This window comes from Amblyomma mixtum, chromosome 1 (genome assembly GCF_055824585.1).
Source record: "Amblyomma mixtum isolate Tamu chromosome 1, ASM5582458v1, whole genome shotgun sequence".
Lineage (NCBI taxonomy): Eukaryota > Metazoa > Arthropoda > Arachnida > Ixodida > Ixodidae > Amblyomma > Amblyomma mixtum.
In genome coordinates, this window is record NC_143012.1 from 182,144,737 (window position 1) to 182,161,539 (window position 16,803).

Consider the following 16,803-nt stretch of genomic DNA (forward strand, 5'->3'; position numbering starts at 1 on the left):
TAGCACTGACAAGCATGGTAAACTAAACATGAACATGCACAGGCAATCAAATCTTTCGAAAAAGGTTTCAAAAATAGATTACAATAAAATTTAGGCTGTTGGAAACTTTCATCAAACTTTCAGTATTAAACTCATGGTTGTGATTATTTACACATTCTCTTTTTCAGATTGCAGAATTCCCCAATGTAATAGGGTGCATAGACGGAAGGTACATTCCCATTCGCTGCCCTAACAACAAGATCAAATCAACATATGTAAACCGGCACGATCAAGTCTCACTGACCATGCAAGGCATATGCAACTCCAACGGCAGGTTCCAAGTTGTTTTCACAGGTACACCAAGCAAAATACATGATGCCCTGGTTCTGCGGCTCTCTGGTGTGAATGAGGACTTGCCAACCATTTGCCAAATTAACAAGCACCATATTTTAAGGGATGTGGCATACCCTATCAGAGAGCACCTGTCCACACCGTTCAAAAACTATGGGAACATGACTGAAGCCCAGGTGGCGTACAACAGCCGTCACTCCTCAACAAGAGTCATAATAGAAAATGCATTCGGACGCCTCAAATAGAGGTTTCGACAACTGCGGTGTGTTGAATTTACAACAGTGGACAAAATCACACGATTCATAATTGCTTGTTGTGTGTTGCACACCATTTGCTTCGATGATGGGGTCCTCGGTGTTGATGACATTCTCACTGAAGACGAAAGGCAAGAAAGGCAACAAGACATACAAGAGCATAACGTTATGCAAGCAGAAGAGCTAAAAGAAGCAAGCCAGACAACTCCAACACTGCATGAGTCAGCCTTGCGTCGTCTGGGGGAACTGAAGAGAAGCAGCCTAGCACAATTGTTTTGAATTCCAATTGGACATTCCCATGGTGTGAATGTGGACCGCCCTAATGACAAGACTTTTGCCAAGTAGCAAACAATTTATTTACCACAAACATTTGAATAAAAACAAACAAGCTGTCTTGCTTGCATGTTCAATTTTAACGTATGTACTTTGTTGAGTAAAAAAGATTTGAACAATAGCAGAACTTAGTGCTCTTGCTTCCAGGTTGTACTGAACTACAGTACTGAATTCTGGGACTGATTAGTTAAAAATCACGCATGCATTTCAACATTAACGTAAGCAAGCTGTCTTCCTTGAAGGCTGCATAAGATGAGAAGTTTTAAGAATAACACAGACGAAGACAAGTCCCCTTGTCGAAACGTTGTCACGAATATTACACGGCACACCGTTAGATACACGAACTGTTCCAGTCTGCTGAGCGGTCACCAGCAAGCAGGCGAAGCACTTCTTCCTCGTCACAAGCGAGATGGTCGAGCACTTCTTCGTCCACTTCTAAGCTGTATCATCGCCTCGATGTGGGCCGCTGGCATCACGGGCCGATGCGGGAAAGTTAAACACAGCTATCACGACACAGCACCGGCGGCACTCAGCGTCAAGTACACTCAGCAGGACGGTCGTGGTACGGCTTCATACGAACGACGTGCACAACATCCGGATGCGGTGGTCTGCGCGATGGGCGGCCTGGGGTTGCCGGTGAAACTTCGTATGTCACGTCGCTAATGCGGCGGAGAACTCGGTAAGGTCCGAAGTATCGGCGCAGTAATTTTTCGGACAACCCACGGCGACGAACTGGTGTCCAAACCCACACATGGTCCCCTGGTTCGTACGTAACAAATCGCCGTCCGAGATTGTAGCGGTCAGCGTCGACATGCTGTTGACGGTGTATTCGCTGCCTGGCCAGTTGACGTGCTTCTTCAGCCCGCTGAACGAAAGTGGCGAGGTCAAGATCTGGCTCTAGGTCACACTGAGGGTCGACGGGCAACATGGCATCCAAAGAAGTAATAACTGGACGACCGAAGACAAGCTGGAAGGGCGTGAGCCGCGTTGTCTCCTGCAAGGTCGTATTGTAAGCGAACGTTACTTATGGGAGAATTTGGTCCCATGTTTTATGCTCCACATCCACATACATGGAGAGCATGTCGGCCAGGGTTCTGTTAAGGCGCTCCACCAAACCATTTGTCTGTGGGTGGTACGCTGTTGTACGCCTATGGCTGGTGTGGGTCAGATCTAGGACTGCTTGAGTCAAGCGGGCCGTGAAAGCAGCTCCACGGTCAGTAATGATAACCGCCGGAGCCCCATGACGTACCTACTTCGACAGCAGTTCCGTTTGCAAGCGCCGTTGTCTCAGTGTATCTTGGTGCTTCCGCCCCGACTTGTACACGACCGTTACGTCGTACTCCTGCAAACGGAGGCTCCACCTCGCCAACCGCCCAGATGGATCTTTTAGGCTGGCCAGCCAGCATTCTTTCTCAGTTGTTGAATAGTTGCATTCCGAGCGTGAAAGTGTACGCCTTGCGTAAGCGATGACTCGTTCGGCGCCATCCTGCCACTGTACCAGGACTGCCCCAAGGCCTACGTTGCTAGCATCAGTGTGTATGTCGGTTGCTGCGGCGTCATCGAAATGGGCGTGTATCGGTGGACGCTGCAGGCGGTGGCGGAGCTCCACGAAAGCATCCTCTTGGTCGCTTCCCCACAAGAAGGGTCTTGGACGAATCGTCGATAGTAAGAGTCCCAAAAAACGTCAAAGAGTCTTTTTGTCAGCGGGACGCGGGAAACTGGAGACAGCAGCGGTCTTGTCGGGATATGGGAGAACACCGCGCATCACGTAGTCTGTCGAGTGCATCATCAATCCTGGGGAGCGGGTAAACGTCCTTTTTGGTCACGTTGTTCAGTTTGCGGTAATCGGCACAAAATCTGAAGGTGTTGTCTTTCTTTTTCACGAGGACCACCGGTGATGCCCATGGGCTTGTCGACGGCTGAATGACATCGTCGGCGAGCATTTCGTCCACTTGCCTTTTAATGGCTTCGCGTTCCGTCGAAGAAACGCGGTATGGGCGCTGGCATACGGGTGGTGTAGTCTCGTCGGTGATGATGCGATGTTTTGCGACAGGCGTACGACCGACCCTGGAGCTTGTGGCAAAACAACCCGCGAAGTCGGTTATAAGCGCTGAGAGGAGAGCCTTCTGCTCAGGCGCCAAATCAGGATTGATTCTGACGGACGGGAGGACAGGACATGGTGGAGCCTGGTCTTGAGGGCTTGTCTCCAGGGCGCACACCACGGCGAAGTCATGCAGGAAGGCGACAGCCGTGCCCTTGGCGAGATGCTGCAACTCGTTGGCAAAATTTGTAAGGAGCACACTAGCACAACCGTCTTGTAGTTGGACGAGCCCGCGAGCGACGGCTACTCCCTTCTCGAGCAGCAGGGGTACGTGGCTATCAGCGACACGAGAACCAGCACACTGGACCGGGGTGGCACCATTACGTCGTCGTCAACAAGTCGCAGAGCAGTGAAGCGTGAGTTGTCTGTCAGTGCGCGCCACGGCCCGTTTAGTCGAGAACGTGACCCGTGCTTCGTGCAGGTCAATGACACCACCGTTCGTGTGGAGAAAGTCGGAGGACTACAAATTCACCGACGTACACAAAACCACAGATATCGACACGAGCTGTGCACCTGCCGGCGGGGATAATCAGCGCGTCGGATGCTGTCGCCACTCGCTCTCGGAGAAACATCGTCGCGTGGTAGTGGCGCAGGAGGATCTTCACAAGTTCCGGCATCAGCGGCCTTGCCTCCAGAGGCCGCTGGAATCAGTTTTCTCGGCGTGGACTGGGAGAACGGCGTCCGGAGTAGCCTGCGGCTTGACGGGGGCTTGGAGAACGGTAGCGTCTCGGCGACGGTGATCCAGCCTCCTGGTGGCCTGACGTGATGTGGTTCTGGCGTGACGACAGATGGAATGCTATCTCCTGCGGTCGTTCCCCGTTCTGAGGGCACGGGTCGTCCGGCGCGAAACCACGCAGGCCCACGCGGCGGTATGGGCACGCCCTGTAGAGGTGACCCGCCTCGCCACAGTGATAGCTGAGGGGCCGACGATCCGGGGCACGCCACACTTCACTCTTTCGCGGTCGCTGGTAGGCTGGCGGAGCGTCACCACGAGGGGAGCTCGACGAGAGCACTGCTGGAGTCGCGGCAGTGACGTCGTACCCAGGGGCCTGGCGCAGGACGGACGCATACGTGGGCCTTGCATCATGCTGGCGAGGAACCTCGGAAATCTGGTGCTGTTGTGCTGCCAGGCGCACCTCGTCCCGGACAAATTCGCTCAGTGGCGTGAAAGATGGCGTTTCGGACGGCATACGGAAGGCCTGCAGTTCTTCTCTGACGACAGATCGGACCAGCTCGCGTAGAAAGGCCGCATCGATACCGGGAGGCATGGAGATGGGATCAGACCCGAAGGTGTTGACGTCGCGATTGTACTGGCGAGCTCGCTGTTCCAGCGTCTTCTCCATAGTGGCCGCCTCGGTGAGGAACTCTGCCACAGTGCTTGGTGGGCTGCACACGAGTCCTGCGAAGGTGGCGAAGCTTCTTGTCTTCCGGCATGTTGGGATCCGCGCGCTTAAAAAGGCGGGTCATGTCCTCGTAGTACATGCGTACACTCTCGTTGTGGCGCTGGTTGGGCGAGTGTAACGCAGCTTCTGCTCGCTCTCGACGGTCTGCAATCAGAAAAGTGGCTTTTAGATTGCGGCAGACAGCTTCCCAGGACGTAAACGAAGCTTCATGGTTTTCGAACCATGTCCGAGCCGACTCTTCAAGCGCAAAATAGACATTGTGGAGCTCACGTTGTGTTGTGTTGGGTTTAGTGGCACATAGGCATCTAAGGCCATCATAACACAAGGTAATAGGGAATGTTTTCTGTGTGATTTAATAAAAATGTGGTGTAAAGGGCCTAAAAATTTTAACTAGCTAGTAATAACAGACAAAATGAGATTTGAGAATGGCTAATGGTAAAAGCTTTAAAAAAGGTCAGGCAACCTCAGCGGCCATCCTTGGCTGGCCAAGGATGTCGGGGATCTCAACCAATCAAATAAAAGCCTCAGCCTTGTTCTCAGGAATGAGAAAGCTGCTGAGGTGTATCATGCAATAAAGCGAGCCAGTGGTTCAGTGTTTACAGTTTTTCGAGTAAGCTTGCTTCTTTTAAAAAGTTAAAAATAGAACGTATGTTAACAATGGCATTATCATGTAAGAGCAGTATTGGATGGAAAGGAATGCATTCTTTATAAAATTGACTGCAGTACTTTTTTCTTTTTTTTCAGTTTAACACAAGAGATTAAAATATGGTTAACCGTAAGTTCATCTCCGCATTCTTCGCAAACAGGTTTGTCTTGTTTGGTTAGTAGAAAGTTGTGGGTAAGGTGTGTGTGTCCAATACGTAAACGACATAAAATAACTTAAAAAAAGCGTTCCTGATGTGTGCATGATTTCCATCGTCCTAATATTGGTTTTATTAAGTGTAGCTTGTTATTTATCTGACTATTCCATGTGCTCTGCCATTTGTTCCTCAGTCTGCTCTGAACTAGCTTCATGCAATCATTATGTGGCATGCTTATTTTCTGTATTTCCTTGTTGTGGGCTTCAGAGGCGCATGCGTCCGCTCTCTCGTTACCATCAATTCCAACATGGCTTGGAACCCAACATAATTTTATGTTATGTCCTTATGTTATGATCCTTGTTATGTTGTGTATGACAGTACCTAGTGATGGCATGACTGCATTTCTGGACTGTAGTGCTTTCAGTACACTGAGGGAGTCTGTGTAGATAATGCTGTTTTCGATGTTCTTGCTTATTATTTTCTCCGTAGCAAGAAACACAGCATAACACTCAGCTGTAAAAACCGCACTGAGGAAGCCTTACTATTTTTTCCGAGTTCCCTGCCACTACTGCACTTCCAACATAACCTGTAGTTTTCGATCCGTCTGTGTAGAACTCGGTGTAGCTATCATATTTTTTCTTTAGTGTAAGGAACTCTTGTATGATGTGTTCTGCTGGAGTTTGTCTCTTGTTGAACTGTGTAAGACTTATATCACAGACCGACGGAAAACTGTACCAAGGGCCAAATGCGTCGCAACGTTCTGCAACATTTGGTAATGTTTCTGATAAGTCAAGTTCTTGGCAGATCTCCTCAAACCGCATTAGCAAGGGCCTGGTTGCTTGGGGCTTATTTGTAAATATTATTCGAGAAGGGCATGTTGTGACGATTGAATAACACACGTGTTTTGGTCGCGACCTTATTCTAAGAATGTATGAACATGTAAGTACATGTAAGGGAAAAGGGGATCCTGGTGGTTGAGCCGATGCCGAGCATTTGGACCCTTAAGGCCCCTCGGCGGAGGCAACACACCACTTTGGCCCCAGCTTCCTGTAGACGGCACCTCCGGCCTGACCTGACCGGGGAAAATCGGCAGTCGCCTTTTCCTATCCTCCCCTCTATCTTTCACTTTCCTATCTCTTTCTTACAACTCTCCTGTCTCCTCTTTTCTTCATTTTTTCCTCTTTTTCCTGGTGGCGAGGGTTAACCGTGTGTGACCAACTACCCTGAGTTGAGTCATATTAGGTTATAGTTAAGGTGTACAGCTGGCGTGGGCAGGACTTGCTCGCAAGTTCCTGTCCCGTCCCCTTGTTGGGCTCCGTGGTGGGTGGCTGGCACCATGACCGAAAAACGAATTTTTATGGCTCCCCCTTTTTCCAAACCAGATCGCTCTCTCAAGAGAGGGCGGAACGAAGCAGAACAGTTTTTTCAAAAAAGAAAAGTCAGTTTTCCTAAGTACCATGTGAGGTGTTATATCCGAAAATGACTTTGTCCACATCACTGAGAAAGAGATGCTCGAAGGTCTGAGTGATCAAGACGTGATAGATGTCCACAGAATCAAGATCCGGAAGGATAATAAGGAAATAGACACAAAACACATGATCCTGACGTTCAACACCAGCACACTGCCCGACACAGTCGAAGTAGGATATCTAAAAGTTAACGTAAGACCTTACATTCCCAACCCTCGCCGATGTTTCAACTGCCAAAGGTTCGGTCACGGCTCACAAAGTTGCCGCGGCCGGAAAACGTGTGCGAAATCCGCCTCGAAGAATCATTCTGATCAATGTGACGCAGCTCCGCACTGCGCAAACTGTGAAGGTGACCATGCAGCGTACTCCAGGGCGTGTCCGTCCTGGAAAAAAGAAAAGGAGATAATCACCATAAAGACAAAGGAAAAACATTTCATTTAAAGAAGCGAGAAGGCGTTTCTCAAACGCCTCTAGTAACCCCCAAGAAGTTACTAGAGGACCTGATCACCGGCAACCCCCACGCTCCCATAGTGGATGCTCGACGCATGGGCACCACTAGATCTAGGGGGCTTCACCGCTGCACCCCTTACAGAGGCCACATGGACACTTGTATTAACTGCCGACCACTACGCCACAAAGCAGACGTATGCACGCTGCTGCGTAAGAGTCCCCTAAGGACAGGAACAACCTTGGTGTTCAGCCAAGAAAAGAACTGACTCCAGAAAAAGTCAGTCTTGTGGTTGGTAAGTGGAGTTCATGCCACGTCAGCCACAGTTCTGCTAGAGTTCTAATTCAGCAATTACCGCTTTCCAGAAACACTCACACCCATTGGGGAAGGACAAAACAAATCGACGTGGCAACCACAATTGCAAACCTGTCAACAGTGCTTTCGGAGAAAATCCAAGACACAGGACGAAGCATGAAGTGAAGGGCCTTGGAAATTTAAGCCTATGTGGTACCTCTTCCATAAACCACTTTGAAGTGGGCCCACTTTAAATTTTCACCCGAGTACCCAGTATAAAAAAAAATATGCTGGCGGCACTGAAAGCAGCGCGACAGCGGCAGCGCCTGGCTATCGCGGGTTGCGTATAGCAGTCTTAAGCAGGCTTTCGTGGAGGCCATCACTGAGCTTTCAGAGGAAGGCTTTATCCTTCAACACAAAGGGGCAGAGAAATAAATGCGCAACAAATGATGAACAGTTGATTCTGTCAGAAGAGCTCCTATGCGGGCATCATGCAATTTAATGTTATTATGGCTGCAACTGGAGCCTACAAAGAGGAGAAAGAATTGCGAACTCTGTGAAGCACCCAGTGGAGGAAAATGAAGCGAAAGGATTGAAGAGCAGATGGTGGGAGACATGCAGTCTGCAGTAATCGAACAGAAAAGTGTATGTGGTGTCAAAACTGCCTCGCCACTTATTAACTTGAAACACTTTCAAGTCTGGGGATTTTTCCCGAACTATATGCATTGTATCTTGGTAGGAATGGCACAGCAGTTCCTTGAGATGTGGCTTGAAGACACCAGCTGCAGATTTTACACGAGCCATGGCATGATGACACCGAAGCAAGGCTGGTGGCACTCTCGTTGCCCAGATATGTACAAAGAACACCTAGACCAACAGAAGAAAAAATTTTGGAAAGCTGTGGGAGAACTGATTACTATAGCTTACCTGTATTAGAGGAAATTGCAGATAAGTTGTGCTCAAAAAGCCAGAAGAGTTCCATATCCATGCACTTCTTTATGGAAAGGCTACATGTCATCCAATATGTCAAGTGACTCACATTGCAAAAAGTGTGCGCCACTGGGGCCCACTCTGGGGATATACAGCCTTTCCATTTAAAGCGGGCAATGCCAATCTAAATCTGTAAAAGCTGCGCGTTTTACCTGGCTCCATGCCTACACTAGGACTAGATTACCCACTGCTCTTCATGTGCTGAGCGAGAGTTTTGTAAACAGCAGCCGCGATTCGACCACAGTTGGAGCCCTCGCGCAAGAACTGGAGCCTTGCGGCGCATAGCCACCGCCGCCACTCTGCCACCACCCCGCCTGGATGTTGTTGGGGAGGAAAATTGCCTCTTTTCGAGGAGCAGGACGGGCTTTTGCTGGCTCCGCGCCCTTGCTAACCCTACCTTAGCCGCTGCTCTTGATGAGTTGAGCGAGTTTTGTTTACATCAACAGTGCTGCGATTCAGCCAGAGTGGGAGCTATCACGCGAAACCTGGCACCTTGCAGCGCACAGGGAGAATTTAGCATGGAGCCCCTGAATATAGCCCATGTTAGCCGTGGCGCACAAACGGGCGCACAAACTCCCACTTGTGGATGCGCCTCCATCATCACGTGTTGAGCCTGGGAGAGGACACCTTCGAGGAAAGTCCACAGCGGAATGCGACATTCTCCGACCTGCCGGTGGCTCCCCGGGCTGCCGACACATGTCCGTCAAATACATCCGTCACTAAAGGTCGGAATGCGAGGTCGAGTAAAGCCCCACCTCGATGGACACTTCCCAGGCGTACACGCCAAGCGCCCACGCGCCTAGCGCCGCGCTGCGACGGACGTCGAAAGAGGTGCGCTCCTCGATGGCCAGTTGCTGGCCCGCGCTCGTGCTCGCGCATTGCTCGCGCTGACGTTACGTTGCTAGACTGCATAGGATGAAACCGGCCGAAACTGTTTATAAAGTGAATAGTAATTTGTGCAATACGTTTTTATGCCCAACACGCATCTTCTTGCATTTTTTTTGTGTTTATTGTAACCTGCAGCACCATTGACATAACATCGCTTGTATCCTATAATAGGTTTCCTTTCGCACGTCGGTGTTGCTCGTCCCCGTGCATCATTATTAGCAATCATGCCAGCAGTGTCCGCACGAAGACGAGTTTTACTGCTCATGATAAGAAGAGCGCTTCTGCTCATTATGAAGAGGAAGCAGGAGCGTCGCCAGCGGAGACAGCCCCGCTGGTGGGTTCGGCCTGTGTTTGCGACGCGCAAGCAAGAAGGTCTCTATCACACAGCGGTGAGTGTCTTCGTTTCCTGACATCGTAAAATGTCAGTTTAGAGTATTGGAAAGACATTTAGCGCAAGTCTTCTTCCGTGTTCTGACCGCAGCGGGGGCCTATTGATTACAACATCCGATCCGTGTGCCGTAGGCGCGGGGTTCAGTCGTCAGTGTCGCCGGGTGCCCACTACTAATACGATGCCTAGAGAGGTGCTTTCCCTCTGGCCTGGTGGTCTGCTTCTCTGCATTAATATGCTTTGAAAATGTGCCTTTGACTGCACCTTGTGCAAAGAAAAGCGCTTTGTCCCATGGGGCTATTCCGCCAATGATTGAGTTGCGTGTACACGGTACACTCTTGTAGGTCCCCTAACAACAGTGGACGTAATCTAGCTGACAAAGCAAGTTTACGCAACAGCGAATAGTGCATTTTGTGATGCGTGCAGTGGTACGTGCAGTGGTACGTGCAGTGGTACGTGAGGGCGGAATTGTAGCAGCAGGTAGTACATTGTCGGGTGTGTACGCAACGCTGCACACTGTGACAAGTTCGCCGCTGTTGTAGCTATGTCCAAAATGAACAGGAAGTGCCACTCTGTGACAACGAACCCGCAATGAAACAAATATAACCGTTTGAGATTTGAGGTGTAATGGTCATGAAAACAAAGCCACATAGCAATAACACCATCATACATGCTTTAATGTTATGTAGTGTTGTCTGCACATAACATTAGCATATGAAGTGACATTCAGCTCAGGAGTGGGTGGGAGGGGGAGCTGGTGCCAAAAAGGAATGGGGACTTTAGTACAGGTGTAACTGCGCTGCCGGCAATTGCTGTGTTTGATGGAACTCGAGCAGCAGTCATGTTCCATCTGAACAGAATGCTAGACACTCATTGTGTGTGTGTGTGTGTGTGTGTGTGTGTGTGTGTGTGTGTGTGTGTGTGTAATACCTTGAAAGCCTAGAGTTCCACTGCATGTCAAATATCATTCACTTGTTTTGCTCCTGGCAATGTGAAGCAACACGGATGAAGTACACTCCAAATTTCTCCAGTGCCAACAAAGATCACGTAAAAGGCAAAGGAATATCGCTTCACAATATTCCATCATTCGCAACTGCCGAATAAGCATAGTCTTCAAAGTTGGGGCTTACCCTGTGGGCTCAGGGGCACATCATTATTGTGGAACAGTGTAAGGAGAATCAAGGGCGTGAAAAATTAAGTGGTTCTGCACTGCTGGTGCAGAAGTGCAGTGCCTGCATTGCAGAGATGCAATTGTGAAATAATGAAGGTAGTGAAGCACAGAATTGACATTGACAAAATGCAGCTCTGAAAACCGCTTCGATACATCGGCTGGCATAGATATGTAAACCCCGTCAAATCGTCAGGCCACAGCGTTCACTTGTGCAATCAGTGTCCCTTGAATGCTGTGTGTAGTGAAGCTTTCCAAACGCACATCAAGCAGGAAGCTTCTTTCCCATGAGAATAAACTTTCCAGCATTTCAAGGCCCTTTGGACATTAATGGCACCGTGATAACTCCATTGTGCGGCTCAAACGAAAATTCTTGAGCCTGAAGACTTTTCACAGATGCTGTACACAACAAGATTGCTTCGTTCAGTCACAGAAACCACCCACAATAGTTGTGCTGTAATAGCGCATCACAGAGTATTGCAATCATGCTGCCCGTTTTTTTGCTTGTTGGCATTACAAACCACATATTTTTCCTCAACAGATGCGTCGCATGCGTGAAGGAGACCATGAACTTTTCCGAAAGTTTTTTCGGATGACCCCACAACTGTTCGACGAAGTGCTCAGTTTTGTTTTGCCAGACCTCACACGGCAGCATGTTGTGAGAGAGCCCCTGGAGCCAGGCGAGCGGCTGGCAATTGCATTGAGGTTTGTAAAGCTTGAGTTCTACATTGTAAGAAGCATTATGGTACATAGTGGTGTGATAGTTTGGCTAAATGGATATGCTACCCTCAAAGAATAAAAACATGAAGACCAGCTGTTGCTTGCAAAGCTGAAATTAATTAAGACAAACAAAACAGTGCTAAATGCTCAAAAAGACATTCTGAAAAATTTGAAGAAAAAAAAAGTGAAGTCGGACGAAAGCGATAAGTCACAGTTGTAGAAACTAGAACAAAAAGGAAATGGTTAAGACATGGCAAAAGGAGCAGGGAACCCCTAGCAACGTAGGTACATGACACAGGAAGGCTGGGACGTAGCAACCAAGGACTTGAGGAGAAAAGAAAAGCAAACGCAGCCAAGAACATTCTGAATATGATGAAAGCAAAGAAAGTATAGTGACGAAGGAAACAAAATAAAGCTATTAAAGAGCGTTACTACACCTAAGCAGTAGGGTAACAGAAGCAGTGCAGCAAAAAAAAGTGAGACATGGGCAAAATTTGAGTGCATGGAAGTGCTAAACCTGTAATCTAGCATTGCCAGAATGTTGGAGCCTCACATCATGAAATTCCTTGGCCTCTCATATCTCTACAAAAGCTGCATATTGTCACGTTGTAGTGACGGCAGTGCAGCGTTCAGGAAGACACCAGCCAGAATTGGAAACGAAGCTCTTTATTTGGGCTGACTTGCGCCCTCAAAAGAACTGAATCACTCGGCGGCGGCGTAAGCAACAGGCGTGCTCGGCGGTCGTCGAACTACGAATTTACGCTGCACGCGGCAGCGCTCAATTTAAAGCCGGCAAGGAAACTTCCAGATAACAAGACAAGATCATCTACAGAAATCTGGAAAAACCTAGATGCAGCCTTTCGTGGCTGCGATCAATCGAGATTAGACTGGTCGCTTCTCTCGTCACGAACAAAAATGATAACAGCCCTTTCCTGCAGCCTTGAGCGTGAACGAACAAACACTACAATGATACGTGGCAATATAAAACTGAGACACTGACAGAATAGTAAAAAAGATATGAAAACAGAGGTGCAAAGCCAGGTTACGTCATGTGTTGATCCTCTTGCTCTGTCTTCGAGACTGCACGGCGGTGCATCCATGAAACGTGTCGGGCCATTTGGGAACGACTGAAAGATCATTTCATGCAGGTGAGGTAGGCCTTTGCAATGTGCTTCCACTCTGCTATGAGAGTCAGTGCTTGTTGCCTCTCAGAGATGTACCCTTTCATGTTGCAGTTTTTGATGTTCTCAGCTTCATAGCGGCTTTTCAACAGGCTTTATAGTCCCCTCGGTAATGTCAGGATTCCTTGTGAAGTAGTTAGTGCCCTTGCACTGAAAGAAATTTAACGGGGGAAATATTACGAAAAAAATCGCATTCCACATGTCTGTCATTTGATGTTGGCTTTCAGTGATGTAGCACTTTGCAAGATTGCCACTGTCTACCTCACTGAAGTGCTGCTTACTGCTTCCAGGCACCTACAAAGGCCCAATGGGAAGAAATTGCCAGGGATTTTGCCCTGCGATGGCAGTTTCCAAACTGCCTGGGGGCAGTCGATGGCAAGCATGTGGCCATCGTCTGCCCTCCCAACTCCGGGAGAAAGTTCTACAACTACAAGGTAAAGTTGTGCATGGCAATGAACTGGCATTGACTAAGTGATTCTTGAATACACATTTCGAACAACACATAACTGGACAAACCATACTTGATGGTTTGGTTTGGTTTATGGTGTTTAACGTCCCAAAGCGACTAAGGCTATGAGAGACGCCGTAGTGGAGGGCTCCGGAAATTTCGACCGCCTGGGGTTTTTTAACGTGCACTGACATCGCACAGTACACGGGCCTCTAGAAGTTCTCCTCCAAAGAAATTCCAGCCGCCGCGGCCGGGATCGAACCCGCGTCTTTCGGGTCAGCAGCCGAGCACCATAACCACTGAGCCACCGCAGCGGCAAACCATACTTGAGCTCCTTAGAACCTTATCCTTAGTAACCGGGTGTCTCTTGTAATAGACCGATTTCACAAAGCCTACTGCGCATGCGCGCGTTTACCGGAAGTAGCCAGCCGCCATCTTGGCTGTAGTCCTTCGTGGCGTCGTCTGCACGACAGCCTACATTACTTTGCGCCTTGACTGGCATTATACCCGGCCGCAGTAGCTCTCCGCCGTTTCGTTTATTGTGTTGAGCTCTATAAAGGAAACAGAGGCTCCACGGCGGAGTTTCGAGGGGTGCAATGCTAATCGCGGTAGGAACAGCGCAGAGAGGGTGGTCAGTTGCCGCATGAAGTGGAGTGGCCGCGGTGGCGAGGCTGCGTTTGTTCCTCGAACCTTGCTTTGGAAAATGCTGCCGGTGGCGATAAAAACGCGCTTGACCGCCGCTTTCGTTAATTTTGTCAGCAGAACATTTGAACGCATAGCGATGCACGCGATTTAATTAACGTCTTCAGACAGTATTTACATTTCTTGCCACCTCATTTTGCTGTTTCAGTATTCGCTGTATTCATCTAGGCATTCGCTATAGACGTGTCACACAGCGTTTGTTGCCTTTATTTTTTCATCATAGCCCTTGATCAAAACCGGCCATGTGATTGTTTTTTTCTTATTCACGTAAACACATACATGTATTCACGACGTGCTCGGCGGGTCACCAGCAGGAAAGGTGAGCGATTCGAGCGAGCTATGCCGTTTTTCTAAATGGAGATGTGACAAATGCTTGTGTTCAGTACAAAATGAGAAAAGAAGACAATCGGGGAGCTTTTGAGTACGCCTAATTAGGGTTTAGGGGATTTTAATTTCGTGACGAATTGTTTTATTTTGATTATTGATACACTAATTACTTTTTTATTTCGGTTAACATAATCTTCTGCCAGGGCGTCTCCCGTACGACTCACTTTCGCTATTTTCGTAGTACGAGTCTGAACAGGTTGACTGATTGGTAAACACTAGATGGCCTTCTTTATCCAAAACAACGGACAAAATGTGGATGATATCCCGGCATAAATGGCATATGTGGCTGTTACTGGAATACCATGTATACTCAACGACCAGTGAGCAACAAAACGATGGAAATTATTCCACATTTCGACAGTTTTATAGCCTCGCTTTCTCATTCCGTGAAATAAAGAAAGCATTATCGCTAGTATGGGAGCTCGAGACATCAGGAGTGAATACGTGCATCAAGCTAACATTGTGGATTCCTGAATGTAACAATAAATCTTAGCACACTTGTTCCCTTGCAACCTTGCACCTGGCAGAAATCGCTGCAAAGAAGGCTTGACGACGCAGCACGAAGGCAAATCCCATTGCCTTCTTTTTAACAATTTAAGGGACTGCCTCAAAGCTGAGAGCCGCGTAAAAGGCATTTAATACAGTTCAGAACTTGAAAATTTGCCATTTGTCATTGTGCACTGATCAACAGGGACAGTACGGCTAAATGTACTGAACAGCACTTCTTCAGCTGCATCTCGTGAACAGCTTCTACGCAATGTCTTGGCTACTTTTTCTCTTCTAGAAAACGGAAAATCCGGGACGCTCTGCTTCGCACAGTTGTCGGAGCTCACGACACTCCTCAGGTGAACGCACTTGTCCCGCAAATACAGCATTCACGCAGAGAAACACCGTGTGGCGACGCAAACAGGGCTGCTTCTCGCGCTGCGCCACGCACCGCGCTGACGCGGCCGCCGGCCGGAGTACCACAACTCCCAGAGTGCATCGCGGCGGCGGTGGCGTAGCGCAACTGCTTGTGAAATCGGTCTATTATGTGTCTTGTGTGCAAAGTTGTCAACACGGCAGACATGAAAACCAACCAAACCATTTTCAGATGTCTCTTATAACAGAGTATCTCTTGAAATTAGATTTTATTGCACCATGCTATATAGCATGCAGTCATGCCTTGTCGTTGTCACACTGAACATTTCAGACTTCTGCTGCGGCATACCTCGGTGCCATGAGGGGTGGCTGAATTGCACTCACACTCGTGGCCACTCGCACTCACCTCCACTCACACTCACAACTACTCGCTCACGCTTGTACTCTTGTCCTCTCACAACCGCTCACACTCAGTCTCATGACCATTTGCACTCACAGCCACTGACTCACATTCACTCATGTCCACTCGTCATGTCCGCTCACTAGACTAACGTTCACTCACCTCTAGCATAGCCTGGGTCGCAGATGTAGTGAGCCCCCGGTGCTCAGTTGGTTTCTTCGGCCAATTGCTGAGACGATAAGTGCCTGTTTAGCGTCAGCTCATATGCTTAGACACGTGCTTGAACTGTGTCTAAGCAACAATAATAAGTTTGCCTCGATGATGACGTGTCCATGAGGATGCATGAAAACCTTGGAGGCAAGTGGCGACTATGCATACTTTTCGAAGCATGGGAAATTGAGTGTTTTTGAAAACGTCGAGCAAGTTCCTCATGCAAAGGAAAATGGCTGGAATGGGCCCCAAATGTATATTTGCTCTGCAGAAGAAGGATCCAGAGGGGAGCGGCTGTTTTTAATCCCTCTACAACAGCATCTTGAGCTTACTTTGTGTCAGAGTCGAGAGCAGGGCTGGCTTCGTCTGGCCAGAGCATGTATGCATGATCAATATGTGGACACACCTGCATTGCGGTATGTTGTCTGTGATGCACATAATCCCCGTCTGAAGGAGGCTTGAGAAATCAGTGCAGTGTCCTTGCTTGAGGACGGTGCATGCAGAGACCACGAGTGCATCTGCATAGGCACAGGAGTGCACTAACACTTCACCAAATTATTCTCCTGTAGTGCGCTGCGTTGTTGGTCGAGGAAATGTCGTTCATGGAAGAATACCTATGCAGCTAACTTGTGAGCCATATTGCAGTGCATGCCTTTCTGAAATAGATGTTACCAAAAAAAAAACCATGTCCAGAAGTTTTTGAAGGAAATCGTATACCATCTGGTTCAAAGGATTCCCCATGCTGTCAAGATATCAGTGGGGGTAGAATTGCTGACATTGGAGCGCGCAAACAGAAGTTATTCAACTTACAATATTGAAAACTCCGAGATAAAACAGAATCTCATTTCACATACTTGCCCAGTGCCGAATATTTGGCCCCACCAATCAAAAACACGTCTTGCGCACTTGCAGAGAAGGCTTGTACGCATTTTTCTTGAGAGTGCGTACATGGTGCAGGCAGGAGCCTTTTCATGACCCTAAAAAAAATTATTTTGTACTCGGGGGGAGAGCGTGGATGAGCTTTAATC

General features: G+C 48.5%; 1 protein-coding gene across 1 annotated transcript; it reads left to right on the top strand.

The window, feature by feature from the left end:
- Positions 1-9,487: 9,487 nt before the first annotated feature.
- Positions 9,488-12,124, top strand: LOC149370155 (uncharacterized). The gene is made up of 2 exons (XM_089560361.1): positions 9,488-9,699; positions 11,408-12,124. The coding sequence occupies exons 1-2, from the start codon at positions 9,535-9,537 to the stop codon at positions 11,663-11,665; spliced, it is 423 nt and encodes a 140-aa protein (XP_089416487.1). The 5' UTR covers positions 9,488-9,534; the 3' UTR covers positions 11,666-12,124.
- The last annotated feature ends 4,679 nt before the right edge of the window (positions 12,125-16,803 follow it).

Coding starts and splice junctions, on each gene's coding strand:
- LOC149370155 (XM_089560361.1), top strand. CDS start 9,535: ATGCCAGCAGTGTCCGCACGAAGACGAGTTTTACTGCTCATGATAAGA. Junction 9,700..11,407: donor AAGGTCTCTATCACACAGCG/GTGAGTGTCTTC, acceptor TTTCCTCAACAG/ATGCGTCGCATGCGTGAAGG.